At 38.9% G+C, this 24,271-nt stretch overlaps 1 protein-coding gene across 2 annotated transcripts in view; it reads left to right on the forward strand.

Annotated features, from left to right (window-relative positions):
• LOC124555291 (organic cation transporter protein) overlaps window positions 1–24,271 on the forward strand; it is a 656,605-nt gene that overhangs the window by 604,627 nt on the left and 27,707 nt on the right. For both annotated transcript variants that reach the window (XM_047129163.1, XM_047129164.1), the window contains exon 5: window positions 9,551–9,708. In XM_047129163.1, the coding sequence (XP_046985119.1) occupies window positions 9,551–9,708 (158 nt within the window). The remainder of the gene's footprint in view (window positions 1–9,550; window positions 9,709–24,271) is intronic.

The following is a 24,271-nucleotide window of genomic DNA, read 5'->3' on the forward strand; positions in this document are numbered from 1 at the left end:
ATTCAATGTGTCCAGGTCGTCCAATGTGGAAACACGCTGGGATGTTGTCCTCTGTCTTCCAAATGTCTGTTCTTCTGTGGAGCCTTCTGCTTGGCATAGGAGTTGATTTTACCTGTGTTGTTGGAGTGCTGGGTTGTCGTTTGACGGCTGCAACGTAAGTGCAATTACGCTGAGTCTATTCTTCCTTACGCGTTCTGGTGACAAGGTCGCCTACGTCCGGGGTCAAGAGGCGGTCACTTCCTCCACCCTCCAGTTCCTAGGTAAAAAACATAGTGTAGTAAGGTGTTTCTCTCTCAATAAAATGATTTAAAAGTCGGTTTTACGTAGGTTTTTAACAGGAGCAGAACTGGAACTTTTCTATAGTTAGTAACAAGTTGCCATTCGTCTTCCTAAATATTAAAAATACTCCACAACCCCAGATCTAGCCTTCCCCCCCTACCAACTATCGCATGGGCACCCATTGCTGATGACGGAGATTGACACTAATGACGGATACATCTCTTCTTCAACATTCTCTATTACCTCCTGCTTCATGAGGTCGACATTCAAGGCTCTTATACCTTGTGTGATCATCTGACATTCCAGGCTGCCATACGCTGCTGTATCTCTTATCTTACGAATTGGTGTATGAAAGGGGCGAGCCCATGGTGGTCTTCCACTACTGCCATAGTGGCCACATTCGGCAGACGGTAATATCTTTTTCGTCCACCTCGTTTGTGTTACATTTCCTCAATTCCCTGGCACCACATGATGAATTCCTCTGTTGTGACATACTTACCAGAAGAGTTCGGTACATGTCTTCTGCAGCTCATTTCATCAAGTGTGAGATGTTGTCAGTTTCTATCATGTCAGGATTCGCGATGTGGCGTAAGGCTGAAACATTCTGTGTGTACCACTGTATCGCTTCCCCATGATGTTGGTCCCTATTCTTCGGTTTTTCTTCCTGTAAGTGTACTTGCTGCTGATCGTCACCTAACGTTTTCTTCCATTTGGGAACTTTTACCAGCTGTATGCCTCTACGTTTTTCCTAACCACTAATGGCCTGTGCCATCCAAGGAGAAGTAAACATTTGCAAAACACCTTGTGTCATCCCATCTGTTGTATTTGTCGACTTGATCGAATACTTTCAGCCATTTTAGTCCATTCCTAACCAGTGTCTCCGCAAACATCTGATGGATGCCTGATGTGCAACTGACTTTCTGCTGTTTTGGAGTCCATCTCTTTCCTGAATGTATGCGTCTTAGGAACGATACAATGCTTATAATTCGGTTTCTGTCCGTCTAGGCGACGGCTCTTCCATTGTCTAATTGAAGCCATAGTGATATAGATGTTGAGCACCCAACGTCTCCACCAACCAGTGGCATGTCTAAACCACAATCAAGGCTAAATCTGAAGGCAAAGTAGCTAAAGTACGTTTATTACTTACACCAACGCAAAGTCAGAACAGAACTGACCTCCAGGGTGGCGAGTGCAGCTATTTATACAAACATCAGATATTCCAGAATGCTGGTGTTCATACAAACGAATATTCCAGAACATACAAACATTACAAAACATAAGATATTTCAAGAACCTTCCACATAAGTAAAATACTAAATAACACATAACTGCAGATGAGTGGGTCTGAACTGGCAAACCCCAGCACACAAGCTAGTGACACCAATCACTACGCTACACTGCATGCAACACAGCCTGTAGCAGTATCAGCTCTTACATTAAAACTGTTGTGCTGTTACCCATTAAGTAACTTAAACTTATGATCGCTATTTTTGAAGCAAAACAAAGAAAAATTAATAATGTAATAATAAAGAGTTTATTTGTCCTCTACATAACCGCGACAAAATATTACCTGTAAATATAAAAATACATACAAAGCGAAATGTCAAGCTCTGTACGGCCTTCTGTTCGTAAAAAAATTTAAGCCTTTTAACTAAGATCGTTAATAAGGGACAATTGATTTCTCATCAGATCATTGATTCTGCTCCTGATTAAGAGAATAATGATTATGCTACCTTTGAATGGTGAAGATACTGTCCCTCTAATCTTAGCCAGTGAGCAGAGGAACAATTTTGGTAAACAGCTGAAAATCATATTTGCCTACTTATTATAATAAATTGACTAATTTTTATAAACAAGATCAATATTTTAATTTCATTATTATTAATGAAAACCTAAAATAATAATACAATTAGAATAATAAATAACAAAATACAATATAATAGAGGAAGATAGCTGCTTTAAAGCATACTGTTATATTCAGTACTTAATAAATTATTAGAATTTATCCCCTAAAGAATGAACAGGTTGAAATGATTAATTTCAAAATTTAAATAACAAGAAAATTCACCAAAAAAATTATTTTTTCCTGGAGAAGATAGATATCATAGAAGATGACTGACATTTAATTTCTTCAATTAATACAGTAATCATTACAACACATTAACTATGAATTAACTGTAAAATCAACCTAAATAGAGGTTAGTAAGTATATTCTGCCTTTTCAACAACCCCAAACACAAAGTGCCCAGTAGACAAAATTACTAAATGGAAAATTATTGTATGATGATCCACTTACATGAATAATAAACAATAATAAAATAAATGTATTCTCCAAAAGATACTAGACTATCAGTTATTATTTATTACACACTATACCTGTTAATCCACCAACTATAAATAAGTAACTTAATTCAAAGTACACACTGGTGTCATTTCTACATTGGTCTGTAAAGTGTTGTTTATCGTCTTAATACTTTAATTTCTCATGGGATGACAGTAAAATGTGATGAATGAATTTTAAACATTTCCCTATGAAATGAATATTCAAAGAAATTTTGGCTTCAAGTCCCAGAGTTCTTCAAATATATGTGATATGCTCATACAATTAATTTTATAAATCCAGTTGATAAAATAGAATAGTTTATTCTTGATGTACTAAATATTTTCCACTTTCTTGTCAAACAGTATGTGAAGTAACATAAAACCCTGATAAAATTAATGTACAAGCTTCTACATGACCAAGAAAATCGAAATAAATGTTTGTAGAACTGGAATCACAAACTCCTACCAGTTCAAAGAAAGATGAGTTTAAGTTTTGGTCAGTTAATAACATTATTACATAGCATTCCAGTATATGTAATGTTAGTAGATGAAGGGATGTAATAGATACTGATAAAACAAATAATGGTATTTGATCTGTCATCATACTTTTGTGCATGTCTTAGTTACTGTTCCAATAAAGTTAATTGCACCTAAAATCGACGAAACACTTGGAAAATCTAATTAAGAAATTATAATGTCTTTTGGTATTTCTTCATGACCAATAGCACTTGCCAGTAGTGGAGAAACGTTTCATTCTTTACCAGCACCAATGTCTGTTATAGAAGATTTAAGAAAATTGCTAATGATATTGGAAAATTTAAAAACATTGTGTTTTTTGTAAAAGTTCAATATCTGGTGCCTGATTATTAATGCTGAAAAACACTTAACAAACCCACCTACTATAAAGAACATTATTAATGTCTGAGCTGTAGTAATTACAGTACATTATATGTTTGATAAGTCCCAGTTATAGATATAAATTGATCTAGTTTGGCTTCAGTAAGTATTCTTACTGATATTCTGACTATTTCTGACCAGGCTATAATTTAAAAAATGAAGTACTGATCTCCTTATACATTCTTGAGAAGAATTATTTTTTAAGCAAGATGGCTTATGTATTTGGTCTTGTGTTGTAACATTACTTCTGGAAAATCTTTCTCTCTTGCCATGAAATAAATTTCATATTCAAATGTGATTCTATACTGCAATTCTTGAGGTGTAAATTTCCACTAAGACTTAAAAGATTGGCCTTTTAATTATTTTTTTTAGGATTATTACTTTGCTGCAAATAAGTCCTTAACATATAGTGATTAAAGTCAGTCTTGACATCACTTCTAGTGTTGCAATTATAACTATTATTGGTAGGTTAAAATTGGATTATAGAGTTTTAATGTTTATTGATCATAAACTTTCTGAATATGATATAATAAGGGCAGAAATCAAATTAATATATAACCATATAGTGTAACATTTGTTAATACCACTGTAACTGTTATTAAGGTTGCTGATTGTATAACAATTCATTTTTGTTGAAATCCAAGAAATGATGATAATCCACGTAATGTGAATAAAAATAAGAATAGTGTAAATGTAATTTCTGCCTTTTGCTAGTTAATTTAGAATTATGAAATACAGATTTACTGTTTTAATATTATGACTACAATTAATTCTAATTATGAATAACTAACAAAATATTTTGTCTTACAATTAGTGACCTAATTATTCATTCTAATTGTCAAGTTTATGGGTGTATTAAATATTGCCACAGTGGTCCTAATATATCAGTAACAATTTTTAGAATTTCAGTTGAAAAAATGAAAGTTTTTATTTGATAACAGTAAGATAAAACTATTATTGGAGCAGTTATTTTGTCATGCATTAAACAAGTGATTAATCTTGATGCCTTCATAACTGTGCCAATCAAAACTGAAACAGTACACCTCCAATTTTCAATAATAATGTATATTTTAGTATTATTGACAGAACTGACTCTCTTTCCCACCCTTATGATTAATTTACCTATGAGAACTTTCCTGCAACGTCTACACTATCTATTAGCTCTCTTCCCCCCAAACATCATGTGAGCCCTGCTTTGTTACTACTCATAAATCCAAATCCTCTTTGCTATACTGCATTGTTTATCCATATTTCTTCCTAAATTTTCCCACTCGTCTATGTTATGCACACCCTTCACTGGTGGTGACCAACCTGGTGACATGTGACTTTTGTGACACCGTGTAGCAATGGTTGCTATTGTTACGACTGCGCCACACACTGTTCTACATACATCCCGTCTCCCGGATCACAGCTACAACACTTTCCAGTGACTAACCACCACATTTAACCATCAAATCCACTCATCCCTCCTCAGTCATTCCTCCTGTCAGAATTTAATGTCTTTCCTTCTCGTTTCCAGCATGTAATCAAATATCCACATGCCACAAATCCATCCTATTGCTCCTGGCACAACTTCTTCTGTCCTTTTTACTCCATGATCTTACACTGTATCATCCAGTTCCCTTATAACTACCCAACACTTCCACTCACCCATTTCCTGCATCATTTCCCGTTTCCTAACACCATCCATATTCCAATCAACCCCTGCTCCATTTTTCTGCACCAGTTCAGGAAAGTATCCCTGTCCCTGGCTAAAACTCAGTCCCACATCTTGAGTCTTAAATCCTGTCTAAATTATGAAAAACCCCAATAGCCTAACAGTAAAAATTTCCTTCTCTGGATCCCACCATTCCTTTCACAGTGACATTCACAGTTTCATATCCCACCAACTCCACTGCAGAAATGCCTCTCCATGTCATAGGCCTACACATCTCAAAACTAAATCTACTCCCTCAACAAGATACTGCTGCTGTGCTATCCTTACTACTTACAAAGCATCTCAGAAATAGAAACCTTTGCACTCCAACACCTGGAAGAACTTCCCAGACACAACCTCTATCAATTGTCTAGCCTGTTTGACACCTTACTCCCACCTTGGAAAACCAATATCCATCAACACCTATCCTACTCACAGTGAAACTCCTCATTGACTCCTCATAGCACCCAGATTCTACCTAGCTGACCTCTGCAGTTCATCAGATCCTTGAAAACTCCCTCCCAGCACCCCATAAAACCTAGAAACTAGACAAACTCAAAGCACTGTTGTTAACCAGAAATATCAGTGCTATCCAAAGACCTCACCTTCAGTTCCACACACAAGTTTAATGATGTTGGACTCGTCAAAGGCCTACTCTCCTTCTCCCAATCCCTATTGGAAACACTTCTTTGCTGCCAATGCCTCCATTCAAATTCAATCTCATCCCAACACTGAACTTTGTCAGTCTCAGTTCATACCACCATCCAATCATAACAGACCCCCTGCCCCGCCCCCCCCCCCTCCCCGTCTCACCGCCCACCAACCCACTCCCTTGTCACCTTCCAGAAATTCCCTACATCCAACTTGGCCTCACCATCCTTCCTCAGATTCCTTCTCAAGAACACTAAGCTATCTGTAGAAGAAAGGACACTCATAAACAACCTGAAAACGGATCCTGACCTAATCATCCTCCCTGCAGACAAAGTATCCACCACTGTCATGATCAGTTGCAGTGGCTACCTGACAGGCCTCCAGCAACAGTCTGATTCCTTCATCTACAAGCTCTGCCAAGGTTATCCCATCACATACCTCCAACATATCCTCCACTCCCTACTGAAAACCCATACACCCTTCCCAGAACCTTTCCTGCAAGTCCATCTCTCTCTTAATCCCAACAACAACCCACACATTCACCTTCTATATTCTCCCCAAAATCTACAAACCCAACGTTCCTGGACACCCACTTGTAGTTGGCTGTTGTGCTCCCATGGGAAGACTTTCCACTCCTGTTGACCAACACCTCAACCAATTCCCCAGAAACTAGCCTCTCTCAGCAAAGATACTAATCACTTCCATCACCTCTTTACCTCCTGAATTAACACTTGTCACTGTTGACGACACTGAATATACACCAATATCCCTCATGCCCATGGCCTTGCTGCCATCAAACTCTACCTCTCCAATGTCATTCAGACTCCATACCCACCACCTCATTCCTTATACACCTTACCAACTTCATCCTGAGTCTCAATTACTTTTCCTTTGTAGGGAAGGTGTTCAAACAAATCCATAGCACATCCATGGACACCCACATATCACCCATCTATGCCAAAATATTTATAAGCTATCTAGAGAAAACCTTCCTAGCCTCCCAAAACTCTCAACCCCTAGTCCGGTTTAGGTTCATTGATGTTATCTTCATGATCTGGACTCAGGGCCAAACTACAACAATCATCATTCCTTTACAACCTCAACACCTTCTCTCCCATCCTCTTCACCTGATCCTCCTCTACCCAACACAACAGCTTTCTGGACATCAACCTCCATTTCTCAGATAGTTCCAGCAACACGTATGTGCACATGAAACCTACTAAACACCAACAGCACCTGTATTTTGACACTTGCCATCCTTTGTACACCAAAAAATCCTTCCTATACAGCCTAGCCACCCATGGACAACGTATCTGCAGGGATGAGAACACCCTTGCCCAGTATTCTGACGTCATCACAGAGGCCTTCCCATATGGGCAATATCCCTCAAACCTAGTCCACATACAGATTTCCCATGTCATATCCTCATACATCCCCAATCCTTCCACCACTGCCAAGTGTCAGCTACAAGAGAACACTTCCTCATTACCCAGTATCATCTTCAACTGGAACAACTGAACCATGTCATTTGCCAGAGCATTGATTACCTCTCATTATGCCAAAAAATGAGGGACATTCTACTGAAGATCATTCTCAGCCCTCCTAAAATGGTATTCAGTCACCCATCCAACCTACGCATCATCTTTGTCCATTCCTAAGCCACTTGCACTCCCAACTCCTTGCTTCATGGATCATATTCCTGTGGCAGACCATGGTGCAAGACCTGCACCTCCTACTCCAGTCCTGTCACAGCTTATCTAACACCACAGAGGCCATGCCACCTTGAAAGGAGCCCTACCCAATACCAGCTCCGCTGCAAACACTTCTAACAACCCTACCACAACAAAGGTCAAAAATTAATTATGATTGTAGTGTTACTCACGCTGCTAAATATTGCATTTTTGGGCAACAACAGAGTTATATTATGTGGTAGGTATCATTAGAGCACAGTTAATAAACTCATTTCTTGAAATAATGCATAAACTAGGCACTCATCTTTTCGTGTTTCCCACGCTGGTCTCGTTGTGAACTCATGGCTCAATCATCGAAAATCTAGGTACTGATGATTCCAAGCTCGGATGCAAAGAGGCCTAGGTGTTATTTTGTGATATTCAAAAGTTTTATAGATTTGTTTCATAAACCATTCTTGAAGATTAAACTTTTGCAAGTTAGGACAATGGTGATGTAGAAAAGTAATCAGCACTCCGAATATAAGTTAACACTTCTTTTTTATTAATTTTGTTGCAATATCATGTAAATCATTCCAAAACATCACTTCACAATATAAAAAATACTTGAAAATATCTTCCTCACTGTTAAAGTTCACATTTCATAAACTGACTACAATTTGCGTCTTTTTAACATGATGACCAAAGCTTGACACTCTAATAACCGCTTACGCGCCCAAACATCAGAGTTACAAGTACGTCAAAGATCATAGTGACAAAAGAAAGAATACACATAAGAATAATATCATTGCAATATATACATATCGATGTATCGAAGTGCCTCTACATTAATTAAATCAAATCTGAATGTTGTCACAGAAATATGTTAACTATTTTACAGAAAAACAGTAGAATATTGCTGGTATTGAGAGGTTGAGGTGAGGTGCCATAATGGTTACGTAACTCAAGTACCATTACACACTGCACAGTTTTTTATCTTGGTATGACTATCAACCATCTGTCCACCATAATGCCAAACTGTTGCCAAGAACCAAGTTGACCACCTGCTGTCACAATATGTATGACATGCTCAATTTTAATTATTGCTTCACAACCTGAGCAATCTGGATCTTCCCCTCCACCACCAGCTTCCCTGAAGTATGCAGGTGTGAGTTATCCTTGTAACACATCCTCCACTCCAATATTCATATTTTCCTTAGCCTGTAGTAACCCACTGTCTCTGCACCCTCCTCCCAACTGTTTCCTCTTCCCCTGTGTTGTCACACCCTCTCAATTAATGTTCCCATATCATCTTCAGCATGCACCGCTCTCTACCAACACCTACAATCCTGCATTACATGGCTAGCTGCTATACCTGCCAATCCTCCCTCCCACATAACTAACTGACAATCTCACCAAGTGGCCACCTTCCTCTGAGCTGCTTGCTACCCACCCCCAATCCCTGTCTCCTGCCTCCCTTTCCCACTACCCATCCCACTTGACGCTGAACCCACCACAAGCAGTCCAACTGCCAAAATGTAGCACCAACACTGCTGGTCCAGCCAGCACGATGTAGGTTTTTCCATTTTCTTCTTATTTTTTTTTTTTTTTTTTTTTACTGTAGCTTGTAAAAGGATAACTCTGAAAGCTAGAAAATGTGCCTATTGACAACTCAGTGCTTCTGCTTTTCTATGAGTAGTCTCCTTGAAGAGACAGATATTTATATTCCAAAGTTGTTGTAGTTTGTCACCTGTAGCAGCTCCTTCAATTTTTGAATCACCCTGTATAAAAATAATGTTAATTTATACACCTGAATGTTAACCGGGGCAAGTATTGTATAAATTCCATCTGTAATTTTAGTATGATGATAGATTTTAGTGTACTCCCTGAAAACATTTGCAGTTTTGCAGTGTAACTTGAAAAATCCCGTTTTTAGTTTGTAAATATGTATAATGTGTTTAACAGATCACATAAATTGTATAGATAGAAAACACTTTTTTGTTGTATATTTCCTAATCTTCTTTGACACTTTTCTTAGGTTTGGACGAAAGACTATATTTTACCTCTCAGCAGTAATGCAGCTTCTTCTTGGTGTTGGAGTGGCATTTATACCTGAATACTATACATTCCTAGTAATAAGATTCCTGTATGGAGTTTTTGGATCTGCAGGTTCCTACATCACAGGATTTGTAATGAGTAAGTAGTAAGAATATGTGTCACATAATGTGATGAAATCATTGTAACTTTCACCTTCGATTGAATTATCCACTCTGTGGAATCATCTTTTGTTTGGTGACAAACTATGCAAATTTTATAGCTGTATCTGAATCAAATATTTTCTCTGTAATTTCCTCCATTATTTATTTGTATGACCATTGATCTTTTTTTTTTTTTTATAAATCGTTGAGAGAAATAAAATACTCATTAACTGAACTAAACTCCATCAGAGTAGTGTGTGATTTGCTAAAATTTTTAAATGATCACAAGTTAACAAAATTTACTAAAAGAATCTTTTTCTTTATTGAACAGTCATCTTACTGGTTGAATACATAGCTTTCAGATCATTGACTCGATTATGTAGTGAAAGTCCATAAATATTTTATCAAGACATCTATCTTAAAATTTTCAGGGATTGCTATTGCAGGTTGCTGACAAATGGTCATTCACAGAGTTGTCATTGGGTAGCTCATCTTTCAGGGACTTTGAACAGTGGTTAAAAACTCATGAAGGTGTTGCCACCAGACAGATGGTTGGTAGCACGCTGAGAGGCCTATGTCCAAAACTAAAGCTAGCACATCTGGACATGGGCAGGATCCCAAGAACTGCTTGGAGGGTAGAGTTGCGGTGCAGTTTTCTGCAAGAGGCTCTCATGCTGCTCTCAGCATTCTGTTGCGTTATCATTTCCCCTTTCACTTTTGTTTCTTGAGTATTTGAAATTTAGATAATATTAGTATGTGATTTTCTAGTGGCAGGTTTTTCTCAAATATATGTTCTTCTCAAATGTTGAAGCACAATGACTCCACTGAGATTCTTTACTAAATTTAATTTCTGTTCTTTGTTCATGTTTGCATCTGCCATTTATTAAAATTAATTCTGTAAAAATCTAGCTACTGAAAATCAATGTGCTAATTACTCTGAGACCTCATGAAAACTGAGCCTCTGGTTGAGCCAAACTTGAACCACTCAAGCAAAAATATTGTATGTACATATTGTTGCAAACTCAACAAAGTAGAATTTCCAAACAACAGAGCCCTTTAATGTGGTGTGCATAATTTATGTTGCCAGCAATCCTTGGCTTTCCTTTGGGTGCAATTACACTTTTTTGAAAAGCTTGGAAAAAAAACACCAGAGATGATAAATACTCTTACTAGTTGACAAACCATGATGTTATCTATATTTTTACATGACATTTAAATGACATCTATCAGAGGAAGATTTGCTGATTTTGTGTCCTCCTCTCATAGAAAAACTGTGTCTTTATCATCAGTGTTTCCAAGATGTGGTGGCTAGGTGATCAATTGGAGGGTCTGAAAACTGTCTTGTAATTACAGGTGTCTCTTCTACTTCCATTCTCGATAGACTTTGACTACTGTTTCACATCCATTGATGGACAAGCACCAACAGAGATTACTCTTCTCCTTTAAGTGCTCTATTAACCATATGGATGGATAAAAATGTAAACAAATAACTTGGCTCTTCTTTATTTCCTAGTTAACAACAATATGAAAATGATAAATTGCTACTCACCATATAGAGGTGGTGTTGACTTGTAATCAGATGTGATGTATAATGAAAATACTGATAAACGTTTAAGCTTTTTGGACAAAAAGTTTTTAAATCACATGACTGCTTTCAAAGGTACTGTGCCTTTGTGGGATAGGAGGTTCCTGTGACAGGATTGGAGTTGGTGGTAGTGGGAGGATGTATGGGACACATCTTGCATCAAGGTCGATTGCAAGGATATGAACCATGAGACAAGTGGTTTGGAGCAGAAATGAAGTAGGAATGGACAAGGATATTGTGTAAGTTCAGTGGGCAGTGGAATACCACTATGGAGTTTGTGGGGAGGATAGTGGGTACAGTATTCCTCTTTTCAGGGCATGATGAGAGGTATTCAAAACCCTGGCAAAGAATGTGCCCCAATATTGAACCCTTCCTGACTCAGTTCCTCCTCCATCCAATCCATCCAACTGTGATCTATCCCCACTGCCCCCAAATCACTCCCTGTTAACTTTTCCGAATCTGTCAACATGGAAACCACCTTATATCCACAGAGAGAACCACACTCTTCCACCTAAAAACTGATCCTGACCTTATAATGCTACTTGTTGACAAAAGCTCCACTGCTGTGGTTATGAACCACATTGATTTCCTGGCAGAGGGACTCCTCCAGCTCTCTGATACGTCCACCAACATATTTTGTCATGGTGTCCCCATTCCAGAAATCCATCAGGATGTAATCCTTAGGTCTACTACCGAACCTCTTCCCTATCTCTCTCCCCACCCTCACCACTCACCACACTCCAGTCTTCTACATCCTTCCTAAAGTCCATAAACCCAACCACCCAGGATGCCATGTTGTGGCTGGTTATTGTGCCACCACTAAGAGAATCTCTGCTCTTGTGAACCTTCAGCAAATTACCCTTAACCTACTGCCCTATATAAAATAAACCACCCATTTCCTCCACAGACTCTCTACAGTGCCTGTTCCTGTTCCTCATATACTGCTCATCACTGTTGATGCTCTACACTAACATCCCCAATGCCCATGGCCTTGAACACAACTTTTCCCAATGCCAGATTGACTTCAAACCTCCTCCATGGTCATCATGATCAACTAGATCCCCACACTCAATTGCATTGAAGAGCCAAAGAAACTTCCTAGTATTGTGTAGGGCCCCCATGAGCATGCAGAACTACAGCAACACAATGTCGCATGGACTCAACTAATGTCTGAAGTAGCACTGGAGGGAATTGACATCATGAATCCTGCTATGTTGTCCATAAATCCATAAGAGTACGAGGAGGTGGAGATCTCTTCTGAACAGCACATTGCAAGGCAGCGCAGATATGCTCAATAGTGTTAATGCCTGGGGAGTTTCATGGCCAGAAGAAGTGTTTAAACTCAGACAAGTGTTCCTGGAGCCACTCTGCAGCAATTATGGACGTGTGGGTGTCACATTGTCTTTCTGGAATTGCCCAAGTCTGTCAGAATGCACAATGGACATGAATGGAAGCAGGTGATCAGACAGGATGCTTACATATGTCTCACATGTCAGAGTCATATCTAGACATATCAGGAGTTCCATATCACTCCAACTGCACATGGCCCACACCATTGTAGAGCCTTCATCAGCTTGAATAGTCTCCTGCTGACATGCAGGGCCCATGAATTCATGAGGTTGTTTCCATACTCACACATGTCCATCCACTCAATACAATTCGAAACAAGATTCATCAGACCAGGCAACATGTTTTCAGTCATCAGCAGTCCAATGTTGGTGCTGACAGGCCCAGGTGAGGAGTAAAGCTTTGTGTCATGTAGTCATTAATGGTACACAAGTTGGCCTTTGGCTCCATAAGCCAATATTGAATGATGTTTGATGTTTCATTGAATAGTTCACACACTGACACTTGTTGAAGTCCCAGGATTGAAATCTACAGCAATTTGTGGAAGGGTTGCACTTCTGTCATATTGAATGATTCTCTTCAGTCATTGTTGTTCACATTCTTGCAGGATCTTTTTCCAGCCACAGTGATGTCAGAGATTTGATGTTTTGCCAGATTCCTGATATTCGCAGTACACTCATGAGATGGTCATACAGGAAAATCCCTACTTCATCGCTACCTCAGAGATGCTGTGTCCCATTGCTCTTGCGCCAACTATAACAACACATTCGAACTCACTTAAATCTTGATAACATGCCACTGTAGCAGCAGTAACCAATCTAACAACTGTGCCAGACACAAACTGTTTTGTCTGGGTGTTGCTAACTGCACTGCCATTGTCTGCCTGTTTACATATCTCTGTATTTGAATACACATGTCTATACCAGTTTCTTTGGTGCTTCATAGTAGTTCTCCTTTGAAAACATCACCTACAAACAGATCCATGGTACAAAAATGGGCATATACATGGCACTGTACTATGTCAACCTATTCAGTGGCCACCCAGAATCCCAAACCCTTCAGTTGGTTCAGATTCAGTGATGACATCTTCATAATCAGGACAGAGGGTGAGGACACACTACCTACTTTCCTCCAGAATGTCAATACATTCTCCCCAACTCAGTTCATCTTGTCCTCCTTAAGTCAACAAACCACCTTCCTCAACATTGACCTCCATCTCAAAGATGTTTTTGTCAGCATCTCCATCCACATCAAATCTACCAACTACCAACAACACCTCCACTTCAACAGCTGCCATCCATTCCATACCAAGATGTCCCTTCCATACAACCTGGCACCCATGTTCGTTGCATCTGTAGTGGTGAGCAGTGCCTCTCCAAATATGTCAAGGGCCTCGATGAGACCTTCACAGATGAAAATTTCCCTCCCAACCCTGTCCAGAAGCAGATCTCCTGTGCCTTGTCTCTCCAATCAGCTACCATCTCCCACATATCCACTGTCAGGCCACAAAGTAGGGTTCCTCTGATGACTCAGCACAACCCAGGACTGGAGAAACTGAATCACATTCTCCACCAGGGTTTCGGCTACCTCTCACCATGCCTTGAAATGAGGAATATCCTATCCACTATCCTCGTCACCACTCCCACAGTGGTATTCTGCTAACCATTGAACCCACATGTCATCTTTGTCCATCTCTACTCCACCCCTGCTCCGAATCCTTTGCCTCATGGCCCAGATCCCTCCAACAGACCCAGCTGCAAGATGTGTTCCATACATCATCCCACAAAAGCCTTCTCCAGTCCTGTAATAGGCACCTCCTATCCTGTCAGTGGCAGGGCTACTTGTGAAAGCAGTCGTGTGATCTACTAACTAAGCTGTAACCACTTAGCTGCTTTCAGTGTGGATGTGACAACTAACAAGCTGTCTGTCTGCAGGAATGGGTAATGCCAAACTGTGGTCGAGAGACAGTTGCTGAACATGCTGCCCAGCATGATATGCTTCACTTCAATGACTGCTTTACAGCCTACACCATCTGGATCCTTCCTATCAATGCTAGCTTTTCTGAACTGTGCATGTGAGAACTCTCCCTATAACATATCCTTCACTCCTGTAATCTTCTGTCCTTGGCATTCGCTACTCCCTGTCCCCCCATTCCTAGCCCCATCCCTGCTCCCATTATAGAACTACACACACCTTCTACCTCACCAATACATTTACAGGATTTTCCACTTCCTCACATCTTTCCTCACCCCTCTCCCTTTCCACCTGCAACCCCCATCACCACCACAGCCTCCCAACGCTAAACCTGGCAGGACGTCCTGTCCCCACCATATCCCTGCACACTCCCACAAGCAGTATGACATCCTCTCTCATCCCTACCCTCCTATCCTTCCCACTCCCAGTCCCATGCTATCCCCCCCCCCCCCCACCTGCCCTAGAATGCTGCATGTCAGACACAGGATCAGTTTGCAATCAGGCCCCATGTCCAGAGACAGTGACCATATCGACTGTATTTTCTGACAGCTTAACTGTTTAATAATGCAACTCAATGCCTTCTCTATGTGGTGAGTGGCAATCTAGCCCTTTCATATTGTAGTTATTCCTTCCTGGACTTTCCATCATTTTATTTCCTGTTTATTGTTTTTTCTAGGAGTAAGTAGACCTTCATGACATTATTAAACATTGTTGCTGTTATGTGTGCTCACTGTTTGGAGAAATATGAGCTTTGGCTATAAAATGATGTGACTGATGCTGTCACAGAGTAAGTACACAAAATAAATGACCAATAGCTGTGAAGCCTGAAGCCTTCCCAGTCGCATGCAGCATCTCTGTGGTTTGTAGGCAAATCAATGTGACTGTGTCCTTTGTTTGTGTAAGAGCTGTTACTTCGTTTTGCTATACTAATGATAAGTGTAATAATAGAGCAATGAATTGTCGTGAAGTCTCACACGAAACTTGGAAAAACTGATACTGAAACCTCTCTTCTACTAAAAGAAGCACATGGCAAAGACTGCTTATTATGTGTGTTAGGTTTTGAGTGGTTCAGGCATTCCCAAGATGGATGGTAAGAAGATGACTCATGCCCACGGCATCCTTCAACATCAGAAACAGATGAAAATATTAAAAAAAGTGGGTAGTCTGATTAGATATGACCATCAGTTGAGTATTTGATTGCTTGCTGAAACTGTAAGAGTCGATAAACAAAAGTTAAATTTTACATGCCCAATTTAACATGAGAAAAATGTGTTTGAAACTGGTGCCAAAAATTCTCACAACTGAATAAAAAGCAGCTTCTGAAAATGTTCATTCTGACACTTTCAATATGATTTAAAATGGCCCTAATTTTATGTTATTGATTTTTCACTTATGACTGGGAATCTAAGCAGCAATCCAGGCATTAGAAGGGTCCAGCTTCACAGAAAGCAGAGAAAGCTTGAATGAGAAAATCATAATTCAAAGTGAGATTATCTTCTTTTTCTTTTTTTTGGGGGGGGGGGGGGGGTGTATCTTCAGTGGGTTCCTGAAGCTCAAACTGTTAAGCAAAATTACCACCTTGAGGTTCTTGCTCTACAGAAAATAAAAAAAAGGCATTAAAAGGAACAAGATTCCCATCCATTGAAGCAGTGAAAGAAAAAGTGGCATCATCAAGGAGCTCAAAGAGAAAGACTTCCAGCACTGTTTCCATCAATTGAAAATTCAGATTGAGCTTTGTAGGGACAGAGGAGGGGAGTATATTGAGGGTGACAATAACTACATATATACAAGGTGGCACAAGAAATGTGTTACCATTTTGTTTTTGAATATGAACTTTATTGTCAATACAGTCTGCAAGGAACATATACTACAATGAAGAGCCATCCATGGAGATTTGTTCTAACTCAGTACATGCTCAATATGTCCACCATTTCGTTTCCTAACTTCCTTCAAACGAACACTGAAGTTAGTGATTACCCTACGGCACATGTCTTCTGTAATTTCACTGCAAGCTTGAAGAATATGGCTTCTGAGCTCCATTAAATCACATGGACGTTTTGGGAAAATTTTTTCCTTTAGGTACCCCCAAAGAAAAAAGTCACGTGGATTGAGGTCTGGGCTATTGGGGTGCCAATTTTGTCCTTCATTGAAGCGACCTGGAAATCTGAGTGAAATGACCCACATGTCGAAATGCTCATGTAAAAATTCCAACACATTGTTTGCAGTATGTGGCCTTGCTCCATCTTGCATGAACCACTGCATGTTGAAGGGCAAGGCAGTAACAAGAAGCTGTGGAATAAAGCTATTGTGAAGCATGCTCAAATAATGCTCGCTGTTCGCAGTTTCTTCAAAGAAAAAGGGTCCAATAAGTCCGTGATTGGAAATTGCTACCTATGCTGTAATCCTAGGAGCATAATGTTGTCGTTCATGAAGCACTTTTGGGTTTTCAGAGGCCCAAAAGTGTACATTTTGTTTGTTAACCACACCATCTAAATGAAAATGTGTCTCATCTGAAAACCAAATGTGTTGATAGTTTCTTCCCTATCCTCTGCCCACTGAGCAAACAGTAGTCTCTGCTGCTTGTGTTCTTCAGTGAGCTTCTGTGCACAGGTCATATTGTATGGGTACATATGGAGGTCACTTTTAAGAATGCGTTGAATGGAGCATCTGAATATTCCCAGTTGCACTGCTGCCTTTCTACACGATTTCCTGGGACTTCTCTGTACAGCAACTCGTATTGCTTCAATATTCTCTGGCGAACAAACAGGCTTAGGCCGAGGTCGCTTCGCTTCCAATACTGTTGCTTCCTGTACAAATTTATCATACAACCTGTGGATGGTCTTCTTGCAAGAGACCCATCATGTGCTAAACTGTTGTCAAAAACACCTCTAAGTCACAACAAGGCTTTTCATTTCATGAAAAAGTAAAACAATTGCCAATCGTTGCTGTGTCGTGAGTCTTCCATTGTCAGCCATTGCTGCTTACTATTCTCCTAGTGGCAGTATCATGAATTTCACGTCATTTTGTAACTCATTTGTTTTTCCAAGCTCTGCTGGTACTGCTGTAGAGATCCCAGTGGGATATCTAATGTGCATCGTAAACAGTGAAAGAAACAATTGGTAACACATTTCGTGCACTACCCTGTATGTTTCTGAAATAAAATGTTTTACAGTAATGGTCCCATTATTTTATAGCAACACCTCATCCTTCTCTTTGGCAATTATTGGGTACAAAGCAGATCCAAACAAAATTTGACCTTGATGATCAATGACATATAATCAGCCAAAGAGATCAAGCTCAGGTCATGTACTGTGTATATTGCAGTAGCTTTCTTTTCAGTGTCTGTATAAGATGGTTTTTGCCTGTCCACAATCAGTTCATTCTGAGCAGTAGTCTAGCCACATTCTTCTGCGGTAATTCCATGTCTCCAGCCATTCAGCACCTCTAGCCTTATCAAGAGAATAACATTTCTGCTTCATGTCCCATTCTGGTATGAGCTGTATGATGTAGTGGATGTAAATTCTAAATTTATTGAATTTCTGTATAAATTTCTCTCCACTTTTAAAAGTTATTTACCAATAAAAACTGTGAAATATTGTACCAGTTATGTATCAAAGAAACTGTGGAAAACAAAAGATATTAAAGCACATATCTCAGTAGGAGGGAAGTACACCTAATGGCCAGGATAAGCACAGATGTTCAACTGATTTTATGTTGTGGAGAGTATTGTTGTTTTGTGAAAAGTTATTAGAAAATCAAAAAACTTTCATGTCATGTCAGAGTTCTGAAATTAAAATCAAACCAATATGGAGCATAGTCAATCAGGGAACAAGATGATCTTGACAATAACCAAATGGTCCATGACTCAGAACATACAGAAGTCTTCTTTAACAATCACTTTCTAAAAGTAACTGAGTAATTAAGTACAGTCAAATCAAAAGAAAAAGCATTGCCATATATGTAATGACTAGTACCAAAGCTTTCAATCAATTCTAGATCACACCAATTCCTTCCTGGAAATCGAGAAAGTGATGAGCTCTCAAAACCAAAAATTCTCAGGGGGTTGAAAACATTTCAAGCAGAACACATTGCCTGAAAAAAAGTGAAGCACCCCAAACAAGAGGAAAAAATGAAATTAAAATTTTGAGGTTGAGAGGATATGTCATGTTATTTCAGTGATCATAAATTTGAATAAAATTTATAAAGAACATGGCAATAAGAGCCCACTTATCAGTATGATGTTGCAACCCCTCTGATCTGGGTGAATGCACTGATACGATTTGGAAGGATTCATAAAGCCATTGTATTCTCTCATGAGGCATGCTGGTCCACAACTGTTGTAATTGGTCCTTGATGTCCCAGATACTGGTACTAAAATAGAGCTGAATCTGACTTGGTCCAACACATGTTCTATTAGGAACAGATCTGTGGATCTTGCTGGCCATGGGAGCACCTCGACATCATGTAGACAGACACGCATGCTATGTGTGAATGAGCATTGTCCTGTTGAAAAATGGCACCACAATTCAGTCAGATGAGAGGTAACACGTGAGGATGCATGATGTCTGTCCTATCAGAGTTCCCTCAATCACTACCAGCTGTGACCTGAAGTCATACATGGTGGCTGCCAACACCATGACCCCAGGAATAACACTACGATGCCTTTCAAAACACTGGAAGAATAGAATGTCTCTTCAGGTCCCCACCCTACACACTGATGATGGTCATCTGGCATAGAGGAGATCTATGATTCATCACTGAACACAATGTGATGCCATTCATCAGCAGTCCATGCTTTGCAATCACAGCACCACTTCAAAACAGCCTTTTCTGATGTGGTGTTTGGGAAGCCCATGCATGTATAATCCCTGGCCTGGCTGCTGTTTGTCTCTGACCAATGGTGCAGGATGTCACAGAATGCCGTAGCAAATTCATTACTTGTTATCAGATGGCAGGTGCAGATGCGAAGGGGTTATGATGTGACTGGTGCACAATATGACAATCCTCTCTTGATGTAGTTGATAGAGCCTTGATAATGAGTATACCTGCCCTAACATTCTTATGCAATCCAACAATTGGCCATTGTCACTTCCAAATGCCTCACACATCTGGATATTGCATAATTCAACCAGCTAGCCAAATAGAGACCCACAATAATGCCCTTTTCAAACTTTGTCAGGTGCTGATATCTCTCTGACATGTGTATATGGCATCTTCATTTTTTTCACAGTGAACACTCAACATCTGATGCTGTTCACACTTTTTATATACATTATCATGGCTTGTAGCAACACCAAACACAAACAACTCTAACGCACTTTTGTGGCAGTTCTACCTGTCTCAGAGAAACACAACTCTAATTATTTATCTACCCATGAATAGTGTGTACATGTACAAAGCGGGATTGACATCCAACCAAGTCTTCTGTATTTTTCCTGTTTTCTGTTAGGCAGTGTATTAAAAGCATGTCTTTTCAATAATTATATCTACTGCACTCAGCCACATATTTGATGCATTGATTTCATAAGGTGACTTTCCAGAGAAACTAAAGTATGCTGTTGTCATATCCTTCTTTAAGAATGATGGGACAGATATTAGTAACTATCAATGTCCTTTTCAAAGATTTCCATAAGGTAACATATTTAAAAATGGGATTGTATATCTGCAAAACATAAGATTATGTGTCAGTCACAATCTGAATTCCAGAAGGGCCTCATTAATGAACATGCCACTCACCATTTCACTGACCACATTTAAAAATATCTAAATGACAAGATTTCACCTTCCAAGACATTCTTAGATCTTTCCAAGGCATTGTATTGAGAAAATCACAACATTCTTTTGGAGAACTTAAAAATCATTACTTTTAAGGCATAATACGTTAGTTGTTCACACCATATTTAACTGATACAAAGCATAGGATCATATTAGATAACTCATTTAGCTCTCACAATAAATCTTATTCTGAATGGGGACAAATTACTTCTGGAATACCACAAGATTCAATTCTGGGACCACACCTGTTCTTGGCATGTATAAATTACTTCCATCTCATAGTCATAAAGCAGAAAAAGTGCTCTTTGCTGATGATGATGAAAACAATAATCAATCCCAACAGTGCTGCAACAACAGAAAGAGCAATAAATGAAATGTTCACAAGTATTATTTGTAGTGTTGGCAGAAGAGCAAACACTGTTTTTCTAGAGGAGGCCGAAATGCACGCGTTTAATTACACGCTGACAGGCGTGAGGTCTGGAACAGGACAATATCTTGAGAATTGCAAATAAAGTAAGTAGTTGATATAATACTTAACTTTAATCCACAATTGTAGAACATCTCTCGTTACGGTACATGCTTCATAATATTAATTATCAATTGAATACGGCGCCTTGCTAGGTCGTAGCAAATGTAGCTGAAGGCTATGCTAACTATCGTCTCGGCAAATGAGAGCGTAGTTGTCAGTGAACCTTTGCTATGAACGTCAGCTGTACAACTGGGCGAGTGCCAGTACATCTCTCTAGACCTGCCGTGTGGTGGCGCTCGGTCTGCTATCACTGACAGTGGCGACACGCGGGTCCGACGTATACTAATGGACCGCTGCCGATTTAAAGGCTACCACCTAGCAAGTGTGGTGTCTGGCGGTGACACTACATTATTTATAGGTTCCCTGCTAATGGTCTATCACTTAACTTAGAGAAAAACATGATTTGTTGAATTCTATTCCAAACAAGATAGATCATCATCAATAACAATACAGTAAGGGAGAAAGGAAATATGTAAAACTAATTAGTCAAAATTCCTGTATGTTTGTATTAAACTAAACTTGAATATGAAATCACAAATTAGAAGTCTTAAAAAATGCTTGAGATCAGTAATATTCGCTCTACATGTAATTGCTGGTTTTGGTGATGGAATCATCACACAATTTCTTTACTTTGTGTAAGAGTATTTGACCACCTCCCTTGTGAATTAAAGGTGCTGGCAGGTAATGAAAGTTCTAAAAAATTGAAATCATTTCTACTTGACATCTCTTTCTACTCCATAGATGAAATTATGGGTAGACAGTATGCATCTGGTCAGTTTACTTTCACCAAATTTTGTTGTAGACTAAGATTACAACAAAAATCCAGTTTTGTAAATGGCCAGCAAATATCATGTTTTCACATAGAAAATGTATCTTACTTGTGAGCCTACTGATATGTTTATGTTGTGAATATGATCCATAGAACATGCAAAAACAGTAAACTACAATGAATTTTCATCAATAATGATTTACTCACTTCCACCCTTGTCACCAGTGATGAAACTTAAATTATTCTGGGACCTAGCCTGATAAATGTTGTAGTGATATCTGGTTTCTTTGTGTTTAACCTTAACTGACCCCATTGACAGTCTTCATATCAAAATTCTATGGCCTGATATTTTTTGGCTTTGTGTTTCATTTCAAACATAAACTAAAACTAAAACTTGGTTTGGTCATTACACACTATCTTATATGAGGGACAACCACAGACATAAGTAGATATCTTGAAAAATGATTACTGCTCTTGTGAACAATTTATTTAACAACTGGTTTTGTAGTCTAGAAACCATATCATCAGATTAAATCTGTTATATTACAAAAAGTGTTCGCTAAAATTGTGATGAAACTGTAGTGACAATCAGTAGAGAGAAGTGGAGAGAATTACTTACATGGTGAATCATTACATTGAAGTTGCAAAATGGACAGGACCACACACTCCTTTTCCACAAATAAATGATGCTATTAGTGAATCATGATGTAAACAGAAAGTATGAGTTCATGGTTCCTCAAGCCTGCCTAAAAATGTTTTATTGTATTAGGTTGGGAGGCTATTTCTTGACAGTTCTCACAGTTTTTAAAAAAAAATTTAGGGTTGCTTGAGAAACCTTGGACCAATGCTTTCGAATTACCTGATGATATGCCAATTACATTATTTATATATATACAAGGAATGTTTGGTCCCATTGATGTTGCAGCTTTCATGCCATAATTCACCATTGACTGTAACCATAATTCCATAATTCAACTCCAGTTGTAGTGCACACTTTTTTGTAATTTAACACATTTAACCTGATGCTGTGGCTTCTAGGCTACAAAACCAGTCATTATATAAAATATTTACAGGAGCAACCAAGCAGTTAGTATTCAAAATGTTTTATTTGCATCCCATTAAGTGTTATTGTTTTTAAGCAACTTAAAATCAAATGTAATGCCTGCTTTTCCTTGTGGTTATGATGTAAAATGAATAAAATTTTAATCCATTCAACACAGTTCCCATCTTTTTGTAGGAGAACACAAGGTTTTTGAAAAAGAAAGGGTTTAGTAATCCATGAGCAAGATCATTAGAGACAGAGTACAATTTAGGACTGAAAAAGAATGGGGAAGAAAATCAACTGTTGACTTTGTGAAGGAACACCCCAAAATGTTCCTTAAGTGATATAAGGAACCATAGAAAACATAAATCTGGATGGCTAAACAGTGAACAATGATCTGAACCACTATCCTTCCAAATAAGAGTCAAGTGTCTTTCCCCTGAGCACATTTGCATGATGACAAACATTTTTGATTGCCATAAATTCAACTTGGATAGAATTCATATTCATAATGGAAGGGACAATTTCAAAATTCATAGTGGATCAACAGAAACAGTTGGAAAAGCAACAACTTCTGTGTCAATAATGGCTTACTGAAAAATTTACGGTACAGTGAGCGTCTTCGTCACTTTGCTTTCTCAGTGCCTGGTGATCCTCATCTCATTCCTGTCATTTGACAGAACCCCCAATGACTTGAATGACTATGCAAGATATCACATCATATTGCAGCAGTTCAAGTTACAGGCACAGACCACCACAGTGATAATTTCCTGGACTAGTGTGGTCAAAAGTCTTTTGACTACTAATGCTGCAAAAGCTTTACCAGTGCAGTTAATAGAATCAACACAAGATGCTGAAAATACCATAGTGCTAGAGACTGTGTTTATCACATAATCTCTGAAGTTACCAAGATGACTTGAGTTACCTCCTCAAAATTACTTTATTTTGATATCTTGCCCTAAGTGCTTCTAGCAGCACAAAAGAGTAGACTGTCCTCATTGGTGTTCCTCTGGTACTGCTTGTTGCTCTACATTCAAGAGGAACAGCACACCTTTCATGTTACAGAAACAGATGGATATAATACACACAAAGGTAGGTTGCTGTGGTTCTATCACACCACTGCCCACAATGAGTTTTCATTTCAACTAGACACCTAACCAACAGCAGTATTAATTTCAGCCACAACATATGGATAGTTGATCTGCTTTTAAAACTTATCATTGAATTGGTCTCATATAGGGAGTAATTGGTTGCAATCTTAGACATGCAGCACACATACGCCATGTACAGCTTGGCAGTGTGCCACCTCATATGCTTGGTGGTCACCTGGGATGATGTTTCAATTATTTTTGAGCTTGGCTCATGTAACACTTCAGGATTTTCTATCTTATTCTATGTATGGGCCATAACTGAGCTAATAACATTCAAAAAACTCAACTACCATTGAATTTTAACAGGATCCCAGAAGCACAAAGAATTTAAATGTGCATATTTACATTCAAGCCAACACTACCCTTGATTTTTCTATGACATTTCCATT

This window comes from Schistocerca americana, chromosome X (assembly GCF_021461395.2).
Source record: "Schistocerca americana isolate TAMUIC-IGC-003095 chromosome X, iqSchAmer2.1, whole genome shotgun sequence".
Classification (NCBI taxonomy): domain Eukaryota; kingdom Metazoa; phylum Arthropoda; class Insecta; order Orthoptera; family Acrididae; genus Schistocerca; species Schistocerca americana.